The following is a 14,468-nucleotide window of genomic DNA, read 5'->3' as shown; positions in this document are numbered from 1 at the left end:
AATGCACATGGGAAGTGATTATGATCACTCTTTTCTGGAAATAATGTAGCTGTTGAGCTTTGTATTGTGCAATGTAAGCTCATTATTCTTCAGTGTTGGGCTGAAATTTTTCTTACTGGCCAAGATTTTGCCTAGGTATTACAATACTTAAATCTCTTTCTGGCTGTTCAAATTAAGATTTATTTCTCTGTAGTGCAACTGAATGATACAGTTGTAGAGACCTTTTAAATGAGGTGAAGTTTTGTGATGTGATTCTTTTTTTAGCAGGATGCTCTTCATCTGGATCCAGCTGTCCATTTTGAAGTTGTATTGATGGTCCTGGAAGCGTATCAGAAATATCTCTCCCAGAAACCGTATATTGGGCTGCTTTCTGAAAGCATAAAACAGGTATTCCTTCTTCAGAATTACAGGGAATAGCTTATTGATAGTGATACACAGGAAAAACTGCAGGCCAAGACCTTGTTTTCTTTTTTCTTTTTTTGAAAGCTGTTATCTTCATACTACTAGAAGATCATAATATACCAACTCTCAGTATTTTTTACACCCACAGAGCTATTTGAAAATACTGTTAGACTTATGTTGAACATCTCTATGAGAAATAGACATTTTAAATTTGACCCCCATGTAGGTTTGTGTTATTATCCAGCCCTTAGTTGGATAGTCACCAACTGTTCTTCCAAAGCATCCTTTACTCATGCAGAGTTGGACAGCACTTACTTAATGAAAGGCTACTTATTATTACTGGTGAACGTAAGAGACATCCTTCCTGTGTCTCCAGCTCTTAGTCTTACCTTATTTGAACACTCAAGCGTTAATCTCTTTAGGAGCTTTTTAGTAGTGATCAGTGCTGTGTTACCTGAACACCCTACAAATATTTATTATATTGATTTTACAGCATGCTGGTGACTGAGGAAGGTATGGCTCCAAGTTACAGAAGGGGAATGGAAGGATAGAAAGATCAAGGTTAAAAATCCCTTTTTTTGGATATTCAATCCAAGATGCTTCTATTTATTTATTCAGAGCTTTTAGCATTGTGCTGTGCTTTGTCTTCTCAGTATTTCTTTTACAGTGCTTTTTCCCCTAGTCTTTTCTTCCCACACTCTGAATGTTCCTTGTTGTCTCTGCTCTTTTTTAACTTGCTTCTCTGCACTACTTAATCATGGTTTGTTGTTTTGTGCCAGCTAGATGAGTTCTCTTTTTAAGCCTATTTCAGCCTTGGTTGCCACTTGTATTGGTGAATCTGTCCTGACTTGCATGAACTTGTAACTGGAACTTGAGAGAAAATAATGCTTAGGTTCTTTTACCCCCACTCAGAGAGGATGAAATATCTGCATTGACTCCCAGCTCTGCAATTTACACTGGTCTGTCAGAGCATGTATGATATTTTTTCCCAAAGATTTATAATTCCTTCTGATCTAGACAGGGTCTTCATGACAATGGACACATGTACATGACACAGAGACTCTGCCTGTCCACATTACAGACTTCTTTCTAAGGAGAAGCTGCCAAGTTTTAGGCTTTTTGTTGACAGATGTTATTTTTGCATATATATTTTTTGTTTTCCTTTCACTAGCAGTCTTAAACATTACTGAAGGTTGTATGTGGCTTTTTTTTTTTCAGTAGTAAAAATAAAATTTAATCTGAGACCAATATCTAGTTTGGAAAACTTTAAGCAAACAGTACAAGTTGATAGCCTTTACCAAAAGGGATGAGGTGGGGAGAGAAGAGAGGTGGAAATCAAGGCCATAGGAACAGAGATTTTGGATAAACTTAATTGGTGGTGCTACGTGATATGTCTGAGAAATAACTACTGTTGCTCTGATCTCATGTCAAGGTATTGTGAGTGCCATATGCTCTGTAGTATGGCTGTGCTTCCTCTCATTCCTGTTCCTGCTGCTTTGTTCCAGGTCTCCTACTTAGCCAGCATTGTTCGATACAGGGAAACACCAGAGGCTTCCTTTAATCAGTGGGCATGGGATTTGATTTTGAGGTTAAAGCTTCACAGAAATGACCGTGGCATGCAGCATGGCTGGCCGGCACTCCCTGTGTCTGACGGCGTGCTCGACATGATGGAGTCAGTCACGCTTCACTCCCTCCTGAAGGCTGTTAAAGCAGGCATCCCTGTCGGCTGTTATCTGGCACTGGCGATGACCACGCTAGGTCACAGGTAAGTGTGCTTTTTCGTGTTTGCCTTGGACAGATGGCCCCAGTGACTGAGAAACCTACCTAATCATAGAATCGTTTTGGTTGGAAAGGATCTTTAAGATCATCGAGTCCAACCATTAACTCAGCACTGCCAAGTCTGCCACTAAAGCATGTCCCTAAGCACCACATCTACACCTCTTTTAAATCCCTCCAGGGATGGTGACTCCACCACTGCCCTGGGCAGCCTGTTCCAACGCTTGACAACCCTTTAAGTGAAGAAATTTTTCCTGATATCCAATCTAAACCTCCCCTGGCACAACTTGAGGCTGTTTCCTCTCATCTTACCACTTGTTACCTGGGAGAAGAGACCGACCCCCACCTCGCTACACCTTCCTTTCAGGCAGTTGTAGAGAGCGATAAGGTCTCCCCTCAGCCTCCTTTTCTCTAAACTAAACAACCCCAGTTCCCTCAGCCGCTCCTCATCACACTTGTGCTCCAGACCCTTCACCATCTTCGTTGCCCTTCTCTGGTCTCTAATGATGAACTAAGGGCTATTAACATCTTTATGCATGTTTAAAGAATAAAGGACTTCTGATGCAAGGGATTGAGTGGTCTCTCAGGGACTGTAGTTTCAAACAACGTGCCGTTTCCTTTACTTTGCTAATACTATTTTTTGCCTTCTGCATGTTAGGGCCCAAATAGTAATTAGAAATAGTATTGAAACTGAGGGATTAGCATGATTGCTATGGACAGGAATAACTTTTGACCACACTTACTGAAGGAGTTGTTCTACGAGTAGGTTTTTTTAGCAGGGTTGCAGCAAAGCATTCAGAAAATAGCAAGGAGGAAAAAACCACTCATGCTAGTAATGATACATAGAGAGCTTTATAACCTTGATACTGAACCTCCTAGCCCTGACTGTGTTCCAACACAGTCTTTTCCAGTGCCTTCAGCTGGTTTGTAGATAAGGTTCTTGGACATAATCAAATGTACTAGTTCATTAAAGTACGGAGCCAGGCATAGATTAATCAATCTCTCCCAGGTCTATTTTCCCTGAATCTGTCATCTCTTTAATTATCCCTTACTCATATTCAAAATTTTGACTAACTTGTTTTCTGCATATAGTATACTTTACTCTTTAAAGAGAAATTGTCTTGGGTTTCTTTTCCTTCCCCCAGCCATTGCTTGATGCTAAGCTTATGCCATAGATACATACATGCTTCTTCAAAGCACTAGAGTAATTTGAGACTGATATGAAGGTATTCTGGTTAGAGAGTGGAAGTTTTTACATGAGTTTGAGCATGGAATGAAAATCAAGGAACCTCTTTACTTCTGAGTGTGGCTTCCCCCTCCCCCCGTTTGTTTGTCCTTGCAAAGAACCATTTGATATCTGTCTCGTATCTAAACAATAACACTGATATTTATCACATGCAAAAGTTCAAGGCCAGTTATGTTAATGAGCAGAAGAAACAAAGTGCTGTACTGTATGTTAGCGACTTAATACAGTATTTCATTTTCATGACCTCAGAGTAGACGTGGGATTAATGTTTTATATCTTTTCTAATGTGCAACCCTTCTCAGTTAGCAAAACTTGATGCAGAGCAATGTGCCAAATAAGTTGCCGCTAGTGAGTTTTCTGGACAGTAAGAGTAGGATTCACGTCAGCTAACTGCAACCATCTAAGTACCTACAGTAAGGAAACCCTCTGAGCTCCATCTATAGGTAGTGAAGAAGGATGTCCAGAGCATCATCAATCCTGAGGAGATGGCAAAGCTAGGTGATACGAAACTCCCTCTGTAGGTTCTTCCTTTGCCTCGAGAGGGAGGCTAGTTGGCTGGGTTAGGCAAGAACCTGGAGCTTCAAATTGATTGAAACTTGATGGATGAAGACCCCCATCTCCAGTGATGTTTGGAAGACAGCTCACAAACCCCCAGAAGGGCAGGAAATACATAGCAAATCTGTCAGCAATTGAATGACTCCTACAGCTGAAGAAAAAACTGTGGATTTTGCTGTTTAGGATTTCAAAGATGAAGTACAAAGATATGAATATCTTTACATCTCAGTTCACAAAAAAAAAAATCAACACTGTCTCCCTTTCTACTGGTAGTCAATGTGTTTTTCTTTATTTTGGTGTGTTTTTTTTTGTTTTTTTTGGGGTTTTTTTTTTTGACAGCATCGAGAAGTTCTGTGCTGAAGGGATCCCTCTTTTGGGTGTACTCGTCCAGTCCAGATATCTGAGAACAGTGGTCCATGTGCTGGATAAAATTTTGCCCTTATATTACTCTTGCCAGTATTATCTTCTGAAGAATGAACAGTAAGCATTATATGTTCCTAATACATTTATTGATAAAGAACAATAAAAGTTAATCTTAACTGTTAAATTTATCAGGCTTCATTCTGGGTTTTGCATCCAATGGGAGTGTGATGCAGATGATGGGGAAGTACGTCTGGTTTATTTGCCAAGTTACTTTTTGACATTGATTGTGGTTGAGGAAGTAGTTGTAGAAGTGTCTCCTACTGACCTCACATGTACAGTCGTCACTGCTGCTGCTGTGGAACAGAAGTGGTCTTCAGACAGCTGTATTGACAAGTAGCTGTTATGTTTAGATGAACGAGAAAGATAAGCAGGCAATACTACTTAACTGTGTTCTAACTGGTAAGTCGAGCAGCTGGGAGTGTACTCAAGTGCTGGACCTCAGCTGTCTGTCCTGGTAAATTAATAATGTGGTCCCTGGGGTGCTCCCACTGACCACCTGGCAGTCTCCCAAACAATTCCTGGACTAGATTTGGGTGCTGATGTGGATCAAGAACTGTATTCAGTCCTGGTGAGCTGCCTGAAATTACAGTCTGCCATGAACTGCTCATACTATGTGCATGATATGGTTAAAATGGAGCAATTAAACCTGCAGCATGGTTGTGAATCAAAATCCTTGTATATGGGTGTCACCAGTGCTGTTGAGCTGGTTTTAAATTTTCTAGAAGTAGCTTTTCTGTATATTATGCTGTAGGAGAAATTTTAGAATTAATTTAATTTATTGACATCCCTAGGTTTTTATCTTGCGTCCAACTGTTTCTTCATCTGGATAGTGGAGTCCCTCAAGGCGTGACCCAGCAGGTTACCCATAAAGTAACACAGCACTTGACAGGAGTGAGCTATGGAGAAAATGTTAAGCTGCTCAGTAGTATGATACAGGTAAGAACATTATTAAAAAAAAAAAGGGGGGCAGGGTGTTTAAAAACAGGTGTAGGATTTTTTGACTAAGTTAGTTCTTAAAGTTAGAAAGGATACTGAATCTGGCAGTTAATGCAGCCATGCAGTACAAATAGTTGGGTTTGGTTTCCTGAAATACTTCCACTTAAACTTGCCTAAATCTGGCAATACATGTGATGCTGGACATAACAACAATATGTGCCTTCCAGACTTCTTGGAAAACACATTTTCTAATACCAGGTCAAAACTGTCTAAAAAGGGAATGTAATACACAGCACTACTTTCTCGCTTGTGTTAGTTGAGGAATGCAGCAGATATAGAATCATCATAGAATGGTTTGGGTTGGAAGGGACCTTAAAGAGCATCTAGTTCCAACCCCCCTGCCATGGGCAGGGACACCCTCCACTAGACCAGGTTGCTCAAAGCCCCATCCAACCTGGCCTTGAACACTGCCAGGGAGGGGGCATCCACAGCTTCTCTGGGCAACCTGGGCCAGTGTCTCACCACCCTCACAACAAAGAATTTCTTCCTAATATCTCATCTAAATCTCCCCTCTTTCAGTTTAAAACCGTTCCCCCTTGTCCTATCACTCCATGCCCTTGTAAAAAGTCCCTCTCCAGCTTTCCTGTAGGTCCCTTCAGGTACTGGAAGGCTGCTAGAAGGTCTCCCCGGAGCCTTCTCTTCTCCAGGCTGAACAATCCTACTTATATCAAAGTTTGAAAGCTTTGCTTTTGACCATTGTTTTATGGCTACGCTAGGAAAAAATGTTCCTGTGTTAGGAAACTAGTATTTTTTTCTAAGTGCGGAGAGGTCGAGAACCAAGGCCCGCTAACATTAGAGAGGTGTAAGGACTAGAGGGAAACAGACCTACTCTGGGAAGTCCTTTTGCAGGAACAGCAGGCTACACTTCAGAAATAGGTCAAATTTATGCCTGCAGGTCACAGGGGTCCCGCTTACAGCTTTTGCATCTGTTTTTGCTGATTGCATGAGATGCTCAGCTCTCCAGGCTGCAGAATCTCTTTTGGAGGTTGGAGATGACAAAGCTGTTTTTACATAGGCATAGAGAGCATCATGGTAAATTATTTATTTTAAGGATAGGCCCACAGCGTTATGCAAGTTAAACAGTTCTTCAACAAATTCTTATCCTTTAATTGAAGCTGCAATCTCTTGAATAATTTTACACTTTAATTTGACAGACTCACATTTTTCTAAGTGACCAGCCAAATGGAGTGGGGCCGGCTGCCGTACTGGAGTTCTGGGTTCAGGTCCTCACCAGCCAGCAGCTGTGGCACAGGGACCGAGCAACACTCTTCTTGCTGGATGACTTATGTAAAGCTGCTTTTCAATATAGTCAAGAGGACTGTGTACAAAAGCTGCTTTACCAACAACACAAGGTAAATGGGTGTGGTATAATGGTGTGGCTATTGAGTAAATGGTCAGTTCATGTATTGCTCATTCTAATTTTGATGTGAATGTATTTTCCTGAAATGTTAAAAGAACAGTCGTGATGATGAGTGATAAGGGGGTTATGTTACCTGATTTGTTTCTGAGTAGGTCAAGATTAGTGAAATATCTGATGTTTGAATAATAATAATAATAAGAATTAAAATGTATTTGGAACACATCTCATTCATGAGTTCTATCATAGTATTCTAGTCTGTGGTCTTTGCATTTCAAATGTTCGATAGTGTATTTAGAACAAAAATAGAGCATCCTCTTCTGAAAAAAGAGACGCTGTCACTATAACACAATCTTTTCAGCGAAAAATAAATAAAGTATAAGCAGGCATTTTAATAGTAGCTGGTTGAGCTAAGGTTGGGAAGTAGCAACATGAGGCAGAAAGGAACCTGGATGAAGGCAGAGTGACATACCTGTAGCTTGTAAATCATCTGTTAGGCTGCTTACAAAAAAACCCCAAATGTTTTCTGTCTCCATGCAGAATGCTTTGGGCTATCATTGTGACAAAGGTCTGCTGTCTTCGCTTGTTAGCTGGATCGTGGCAGGCAACGTGACACCTTCCTTTGTTGAGGGCAATGCTAATTCCTCTCAGGTAAGTGTTATGGTGGTGTTGTATGAACAACTCTGGGATAAGCAATATACAGGTGTTTAGGGTTATTTTTCTGCTTTTGCAGGTTTTTGCAGATTTTTCTCTTGTTCCCTCTTCCTATCCCTGTGTTTGAGTTTTCTTGTGATAAAATCCTAATTTAGCCTAAGAGAGTGCTATGGACTTATTATGCTAAAGGGAACATTGATATTTTGCACAGAGAAAGCTTGTCTGATCTGTGTCCAAGAATTAATATAATAGGATTTATTAGTAAAGATTTATTTTAATCTTCAATTGTTCTTAGTATATTTAATGAGAGAAAATACGTAAAGCCTGACTCTTCTATTAGATCAGTCTTTTTCTGATAAATATTTGGAATACTAGTTTCTTTCTCTCTGCTTAGGCAAGTTCCTCATTCGAGCAAAAAGAAAAAAAAAACTACAGTACCCCAACTGGAGATGTGTAGTGCAGGTGGGAGTGAGATCATCTTATTTTACAGGGTTTGAGTAGGTTGTTTCCTCCAGAACTCCCTGGATAATTCTGTTGGTTTTCCCTGGTTTCCCCCTTCTTTCCCAAGATTGTACAGAGTACAAAGAGGATTTTGGAATGTAGATAAGGAGGAAACTGGTTCTCAGTTTTCTTGTTGAGATATGATATTGCTTTTGCAACTTTGTAATGAGAATCTGGCAAAGACATATTCCTCTTAAGAAAACAGCAAGCTTCCTAATCCTACCCCTGCCATTTTGTTATCAATGTTTCTGTTATTACTGTTTTTAAAGGTCTGGTTTTCGTGGATGGTGTTAAATGTGGAGTCAATATTTGAAGAAGATTCACAGCTTCGCAGAGTTGTGGAGGGAGAGTTGGTTATTAATGCTTTAACTCCTGACCAAGCTTTGAAGGTGAGAGAACTGTTCATCTGCTTTTATTAGACAGAAATACTGGAGAAAAGTGTTCTCTTGTATTGTGTAGTTTTTATCTTACGTGCTTTTTCATACCAGGATAAAAGCATAACTAATGCTTTGTCTGGCTTTCCAGGAGAAAATACACATCAGGGAAGCTTTTTTTACATTTTGAGTTGAACATTTGAAAACTACCATGTAAATATCTGGTTTTTAGTATACCATTATTTACAGAAAATTTCAATCACTAATAAGTGCTCTTGCATGATTTTTCTGGGTCATTTCAATGCCTCATGATCTTCAGTGGACTTATCCTATACCACTGAGATGGGGAGTGCAGATACAGATTTACAGGTGGGAAAAGGTGTCTATATTTCAAAGAGCATTTCTCAGATGATTTGAATTTTGCAGAAGTCTGAGCTTTACTTTTCTCTGTATTTGCTGAATTATTTTCCAAGACTTTCAGAACTGTTTAGGTCTCCCCCTTAACAAGGCACTTAGTCAGGTGTGCTTTAAGCCACATTGGATCCCTTTTCCAGGTTCTTTGCCCAAATTCAGTTAGAAGTTCTGGAATGAAGCAAGTGGAAACCAAAACTGTCCAGTCTCAAAGTGTAGCCTTTCATATATCCTTCATCTCAACTGTTTCAGTGTGTTTTAATGAACAAGATCGTCTAGAAGCTCTATGGAAATAGATTATTTTCTCTAAGCTCTATGAGGCTCTATGAAAATAGGTCTGGCTGTGTCCAGAGTGGTACATGTCTTGCATCTTTGGAGACTAGTCTGGAAAACATTTGTCCCTTGGCTTGCATGTCTTGATTTACCTGGAAAACAGTGAGATAGTATGTGAGGAGTGTGTGGAAAAGGGTGCCGAGGGTTCCCAAGGTCTAGTGTGGGGGATGAGGTAGTGCCAGGGTCTGTGCTGAGACGTGGGAACTCAGAAAAGCCTCCTGTTCCACTGCTTTAGGCACAGTCCATGGGAGCTTGGTGTGTGACTTCTAATGATTTAGTAGGTCTGTGGAGTAGTGTTCTGTGTTGCTAATAGAGAGTGCTGCTGCTCATATGTTGCATTGCCTTTGTTCTGCTTTTGCAAGAGGAAAAAAAATTTTTTTCCTTCTGTATTCTTTCTTTGTGTTAGTTTTACTTTACGTTTTAGATTTTCAATAGGCTGTATGGAATGTAGTCTGGAAAAAGCTAAAAGTGGTGGCGTGCTGTAGGATTCTGCGTCCTCCCATGGCTTGAGACTTATTTTTACTGGTTGGAACGTGCTGTGTGCTTCGCTGCTGCTTTGTTCTCTCTCTGTTGTCAGCACTGGTCTTATGGAAGCTTAAACCAGGAACATCTACCTCTGTGAGGAAAACCAGTAATTCACTGTAGTTAACAGCAATGGCCCATATGTTGGCCTTGCATCACAGTAGCCCCTCCGTTCATGCTTGCTTTTTTTTTTTTTTTTTAAGCATCAGAGGTGCAGCACTGCACTGTTCAACACAACTATGAGCTGGGCAGCTCTTCCTCTAAGACCTGTAGTATATGTGTGAATGTTCCCAAAGTTTTCTCCTTCGTAATTGCTGAATTTTCACGCTGTGTTAATCTGTTGGGTTAAGCTGTGACAGCCCGTTACAGGGAACAGCAATAGAACATTTGTCTGAATATTGTTCTTTTTGCAGAAAGCACAGACCCAGCTGAAGCTGCCCATCGTACCTTCCCTTCAGAGGCTCATGATTTACCGCTGGGCTCACCAGGCCCTTGCTGCCCCTGCTGATCACCCTATAATGCCACTAATCTGGCAGAAATTCTTCCTCCTTTACCTTCACCGACCAGGACCACAATATGGGTGAGTCTGATCATAAGGACTCTAGCAGATTAGCAAGTTTGCACCACAAGTGAGATTAAGTGCCTCACACTAAGACTGTAGCTGAAAGCAGTAGGTACCAGCAACTTCTCTGAAGAGTCAGTTTATTTGCAGAGATGCTGATTTGACACTTGCAACAAGACTTTGTTGTGCTTTTTTGTTCATTTTTAGACTACCTGTAGATGGCTGTATTGGAAGACCTTTTTTCCAGAGTGCAGCTCATGTTAACTTACTAAATGAAATGAAGCAGTGCTTAATAGAGGTAGCAGACTTCCACCATGCTGCCAGTAAAGCACTAAGAGTGGAGAGTCCTGCAGAGGGCAGGGACAGATCACCAGAGAAGACAAGCTGCTCACCACCTTACCTGACTTCACCAGAACTGCATAAGGAACTTGTCAGGTAAAAAAAAGCCTGCTCAGTTCAATCTTATTATTCAGTACAACCACCTGAGCAATTACTAGAGCACAGACTTAGCTGTGGGAGACTTGAAGGGATGTGACTCTTGGCTGACCTAGAGGTACTGCAGGCACTTGTTATATGTATAGTTGTGGTCAAATCTGTTCCTCTTGATACAACTTGTTTTGTTTGAGGAGGAGCTGATTTTACTACTAAAAATAAAATGTTGATAGAGTTGTCGCTCCCCTTAGGGGAGAGCTGTGCTTTTTAATTAATGGTATCTCCATGCTGGTAAAACATTTGTTGTTTAGACGTACCTGCTACTGGTATGTACGTCACTAGCTATAAACGTAAAATGCTACTTTGTGTGTATACATCTGTTTGTCACAGACCAGGGCCTAAATTTATGTCTGAGTAAGGTTACTTCATCAGGGAATTTACTGGGGACTTCAACACATGATTCAGTTAGTGCAGTTTACCCAGGTAGCATGCTAAAGTTGAGCTCTGACAAGTGTGTTCTGTGCCAGCTGGAAAGTGATATCACAGAATCACAGAATCACAGAATGTTAGGGATTGGAAGGGACCTCGAAAGATCATCTAGTCCAATCCCCCTGCCGGGGCAGGATTGCCTAGACCATATCACACAGGAACGCGTCCAGGCGGGTTTTGAATGTCTCCAGAGAAGGAGACTCCACAACCTCTCTGGGCAGCCTGTTCCAGTGTTCAGTCACCCTTACAGTAAAGAAGTTTTTCCTCAAATTTAAGTGGAACCTCCTGTGCTCCAGCTTGCACCCATTGCCCCTTGTCCTGTCAAGGGATGTCACTGAGAAGAGCCTGGCTCCATCCTCTTGACACTTGCCCTTTACATATTTATAAACATTAATGAGGTCACCCCTCAGTCTCCTCTTCTCTAAGCTAAAGAGACCCAGCTCCCTCAGCCTCTCCTCATAAGGGAGATGTTCCACCCCCAATATGTCTGCTTAACCAAAACCTTAGCATAAGGCTGTCTTCTTGTGTTGGAGTAGGCTAAGGAGATGGGCACGGTTGCTCACTGCGATGCAGCTGATGAACGCTCACATTTGTAAGGGGTGGTAACTTCTAAGAGCTGCATGTCTCATGCACACTGAAAATGTAGCTAGGCTGTTCAGAAGTCCGTGGTTGTGTTACACAGAGACTTTTGGTCTGAGAAGTCTACCTTAAGAAATATTTGCAGTATTACAGTATCTGAATATTCCCAGAAACTAGTTGAAACGATTATTTGGAAAGTGTCCCTTGTTCAGGGGGTTTGGGCATATGGGATCTGAGCTTCTTTTAAGTGCTTCACCCCCAGCAATCAGTAGGTACTGTACAAGCAAAGGAGGGAGATCATAAATCCTCCTTGGTCATTGTTGCGTTTTAACCCCAGCCGTATGTAAACCCCCAGTGTGTAGTGTTGGACTGTTGCATACTGAAGTCAGTTCTGGTTCCATCACCACTGCACTTCGCTCGGTTTCATCAAAGTTCATTCTTGATTAATCTGGGTGATTATTACTGTAATACCATTGATATAGCAACAACTGTAGTAGTGATGACATATAGTGGCAGGGTTATATAGCAATTAACATCATACAATTTAATTAGTTGGCTGTTCTCACCCAAAGTCAAATCCCCTTGAAGTATGCATTGGAATTCCCCATCTTTCCACATCACCCACAAAGTGCACCCAGGTCCTTGAGCAAAAGCAATCTCACGAGTGGGTTTGCCTTTGCCCGAGGCAGGAATAACCCAGACTGTCTTCCCTAACATATTCTTCATGTGCACTATGGGGACTTTATCCCCTTCTACAGTATGTGAGAGTTTTGACTGGTCAGGGCCAGCCTGATTGGTAGATCCCCTAGCGTTAATTAACCAGGTGGCCTTTGCTAAATGTGTATCCCCATGTTTGAAGGTCCCACCACCCATTGCTCTCAGTGGAGGCTTTAACAGTCCACTGTCTCATTCGATTTTTCTGGAGGCTGGTGCATGATAGGGGATGTGATATACCCACTCAATGCCGTGCTCTTTGGCCCAGGTGTGTATGAGGTTGTTTCAGAAATGAGTCCCCTTGTCTGACTCAGTTCTTTCTGGGGTTCCATGTCACCATAAGTCTTGCTTTTCAAGGTCCGGGATAGTGGTCCAGGTGGTGGCATGGGATATGTTTCCAGCCATCCGGTGGTTGCTTCCACCATGGTAAGCACATGGCACTTGCCTTGGCGGGTTTGTGGGAGCGTGATATAATCAATCTGCCAGGCCTCCCCATATTGATATTTCAGCCATTGTCCTCCATACCAAAGAGGCTTTAACTGCTTGGCTTGCTTAATTGCAGCATATGTTTCATGTTCGTGGTTAAGTCCACCCCTCGATCACGAGCCCATCTACATGTTGCATCTCTTCCCTGGTGGCCTGAGGTGTCATGGGCCCACCAAGCTAGAAGTAATTCACCCTTATGTTGCCAATCCAGATCCACCTGAGCCATTTCAGTCTTTGCAGCGTGATCCACCTGTTGGTTGTTTTGATGTTCTTCAGTGGCCCAACTCTTGGGTACATGAGCATCTACGTGATGTACTTTCACAATCAGGTTCTCTACCTGGGCAGCAATATCTTGCCACAATGCAGTAGCCCAGATGGGTTTGCCTTTGTGCTGCCAGTTCCTCTGCTTCCATTGCTGCAACCACCCCCACGGGGCATTTGCCACCATCCATGAGTCAGTATAGAGATAAAGCCTTTGGCCGCTTTTCTCGTTCAGCAATGTCTAAAGCCAGCTGGATGGCTTTCACCTCTGCGAATTGACTTGATTCACCTTCTCCATCAGCAGTTTCTGTTATTGTAGGGGACTCCATATAGCCGCCTTCCACCTCCGATGCTTTCCTACAATAGGGCAGGACCTATCACTAAACAGGGCACATTGCTTCTCGTTTTCTGGTAATTTATTATACAGTGGGGCCTCTTAAGCGCGCGTCACCTCCTCCTCTGGCAATATACCAAAATCTTTGCCTTCTGGCCAGTCCATGATCACTTCCAAGATCCCTGGACGACTGGGGTTTCCTATTTGAGCTCGTTGTGTGATCAGTGCAACCCACTTACTCCATGTAGCATCAGTTGCATGATGTGTAGAGGAGACCCTACCTTTAAACATCCAGCCCAGAACTGGCAGCCGGGGTGCCAGGAGGAGCTGTGCTTCAGTACCAACCCCTTCCGAAGCAGCTCAAACCACTTCTTAAGCTGCCAGTATCTCCTTTTCAGTTGGAGTATGGCAGGCTTTGGATCCTCTGTATCCCCAACTCCAAAACCCTGAGGGTCAACCTCGAGTCTCCCTTGGTGCTTTCTGCCAGAGGTTCCAGGTAGGGCAATTCTCACTGGCTGCAGTGTGGAGCACATTTTTTACATCTTGTCCTGTCCAGACTGGCCCAAGGGCTACTGCATGAACTATCTTCTGTTTAATTTGTTCAAAGGCTTGTTGTTGCTCAGGGCCCCATTTGAAATCATTCTTCTCCTGGGTCAGTTGATAGAGGGCTTACAATCAGAATGTATTTTGGAATGTGCATTCTCCAAAAACCCACAATGCCTAAGAAACCTTGTGTTTCCTTTTTATTAGTTGATGGAGACATATCTGTTATGTTGTTGATCACATCCATTGGGATCTGATGACGTCCATCTTGCCATTTTATTCCTAAAAACTGGATCTCCTGTGCAGGTCCCTTGACCTTACTTTGTTCTGTGGCAAAACTGGCTTTTAGAAGGATTTGGACTATTTTCTTCCCTTTCTCAAAAACTTCTTTTGCTGTATTGCCCCATATGATGATGTCATCAACATATTGCAGATGTTCCAGAGCTTCACCCTGTTCCAGTGCAGTCTGGCTCAGTCCATTGCAAATGGTAGGGCTGTTTTTCCACCCCTGGGGCAGT

At 42.2% G+C, this 14,468-nt stretch overlaps 1 protein-coding gene across 1 annotated transcript in view; it reads left to right on the top strand.

Moving 5' to 3' along the window:
* The window catches only part of LOC137675646 (ectopic P granules protein 5 homolog), a 40,073-nt gene extending 29,522 nt beyond the window's left edge, over positions 1-10,551 (top strand). Inside the window, 9 exon segments of the mRNA XM_068421830.1 lie at positions 265-387; positions 1,908-2,167; positions 4,319-4,459; positions 5,194-5,338; positions 6,553-6,750; positions 7,296-7,406; positions 8,180-8,299; positions 9,964-10,130; positions 10,320-10,551. Of these exon segments, the coding sequence (XP_068277931.1) occupies positions 265-387; positions 1,908-2,167; positions 4,319-4,459; positions 5,194-5,338; positions 6,553-6,750; positions 7,296-7,406; positions 8,180-8,299; positions 9,964-10,130; positions 10,320-10,551 (1,497 nt within the window).
* Positions 10,552-14,468: the final 3,917 nt, after the last annotated feature.

The sequence above is a fragment of the Nyctibius grandis genome, chromosome W, assembly GCF_013368605.1.
Source record: "Nyctibius grandis isolate bNycGra1 chromosome W, bNycGra1.pri, whole genome shotgun sequence".
Taxonomy (NCBI): domain Eukaryota; kingdom Metazoa; phylum Chordata; class Aves; order Nyctibiiformes; family Nyctibiidae; genus Nyctibius; species Nyctibius grandis.
Note: the sequence above shows the minus strand (reverse complement) of the source record. Positions and strands in the feature narration are given on the sequence as shown.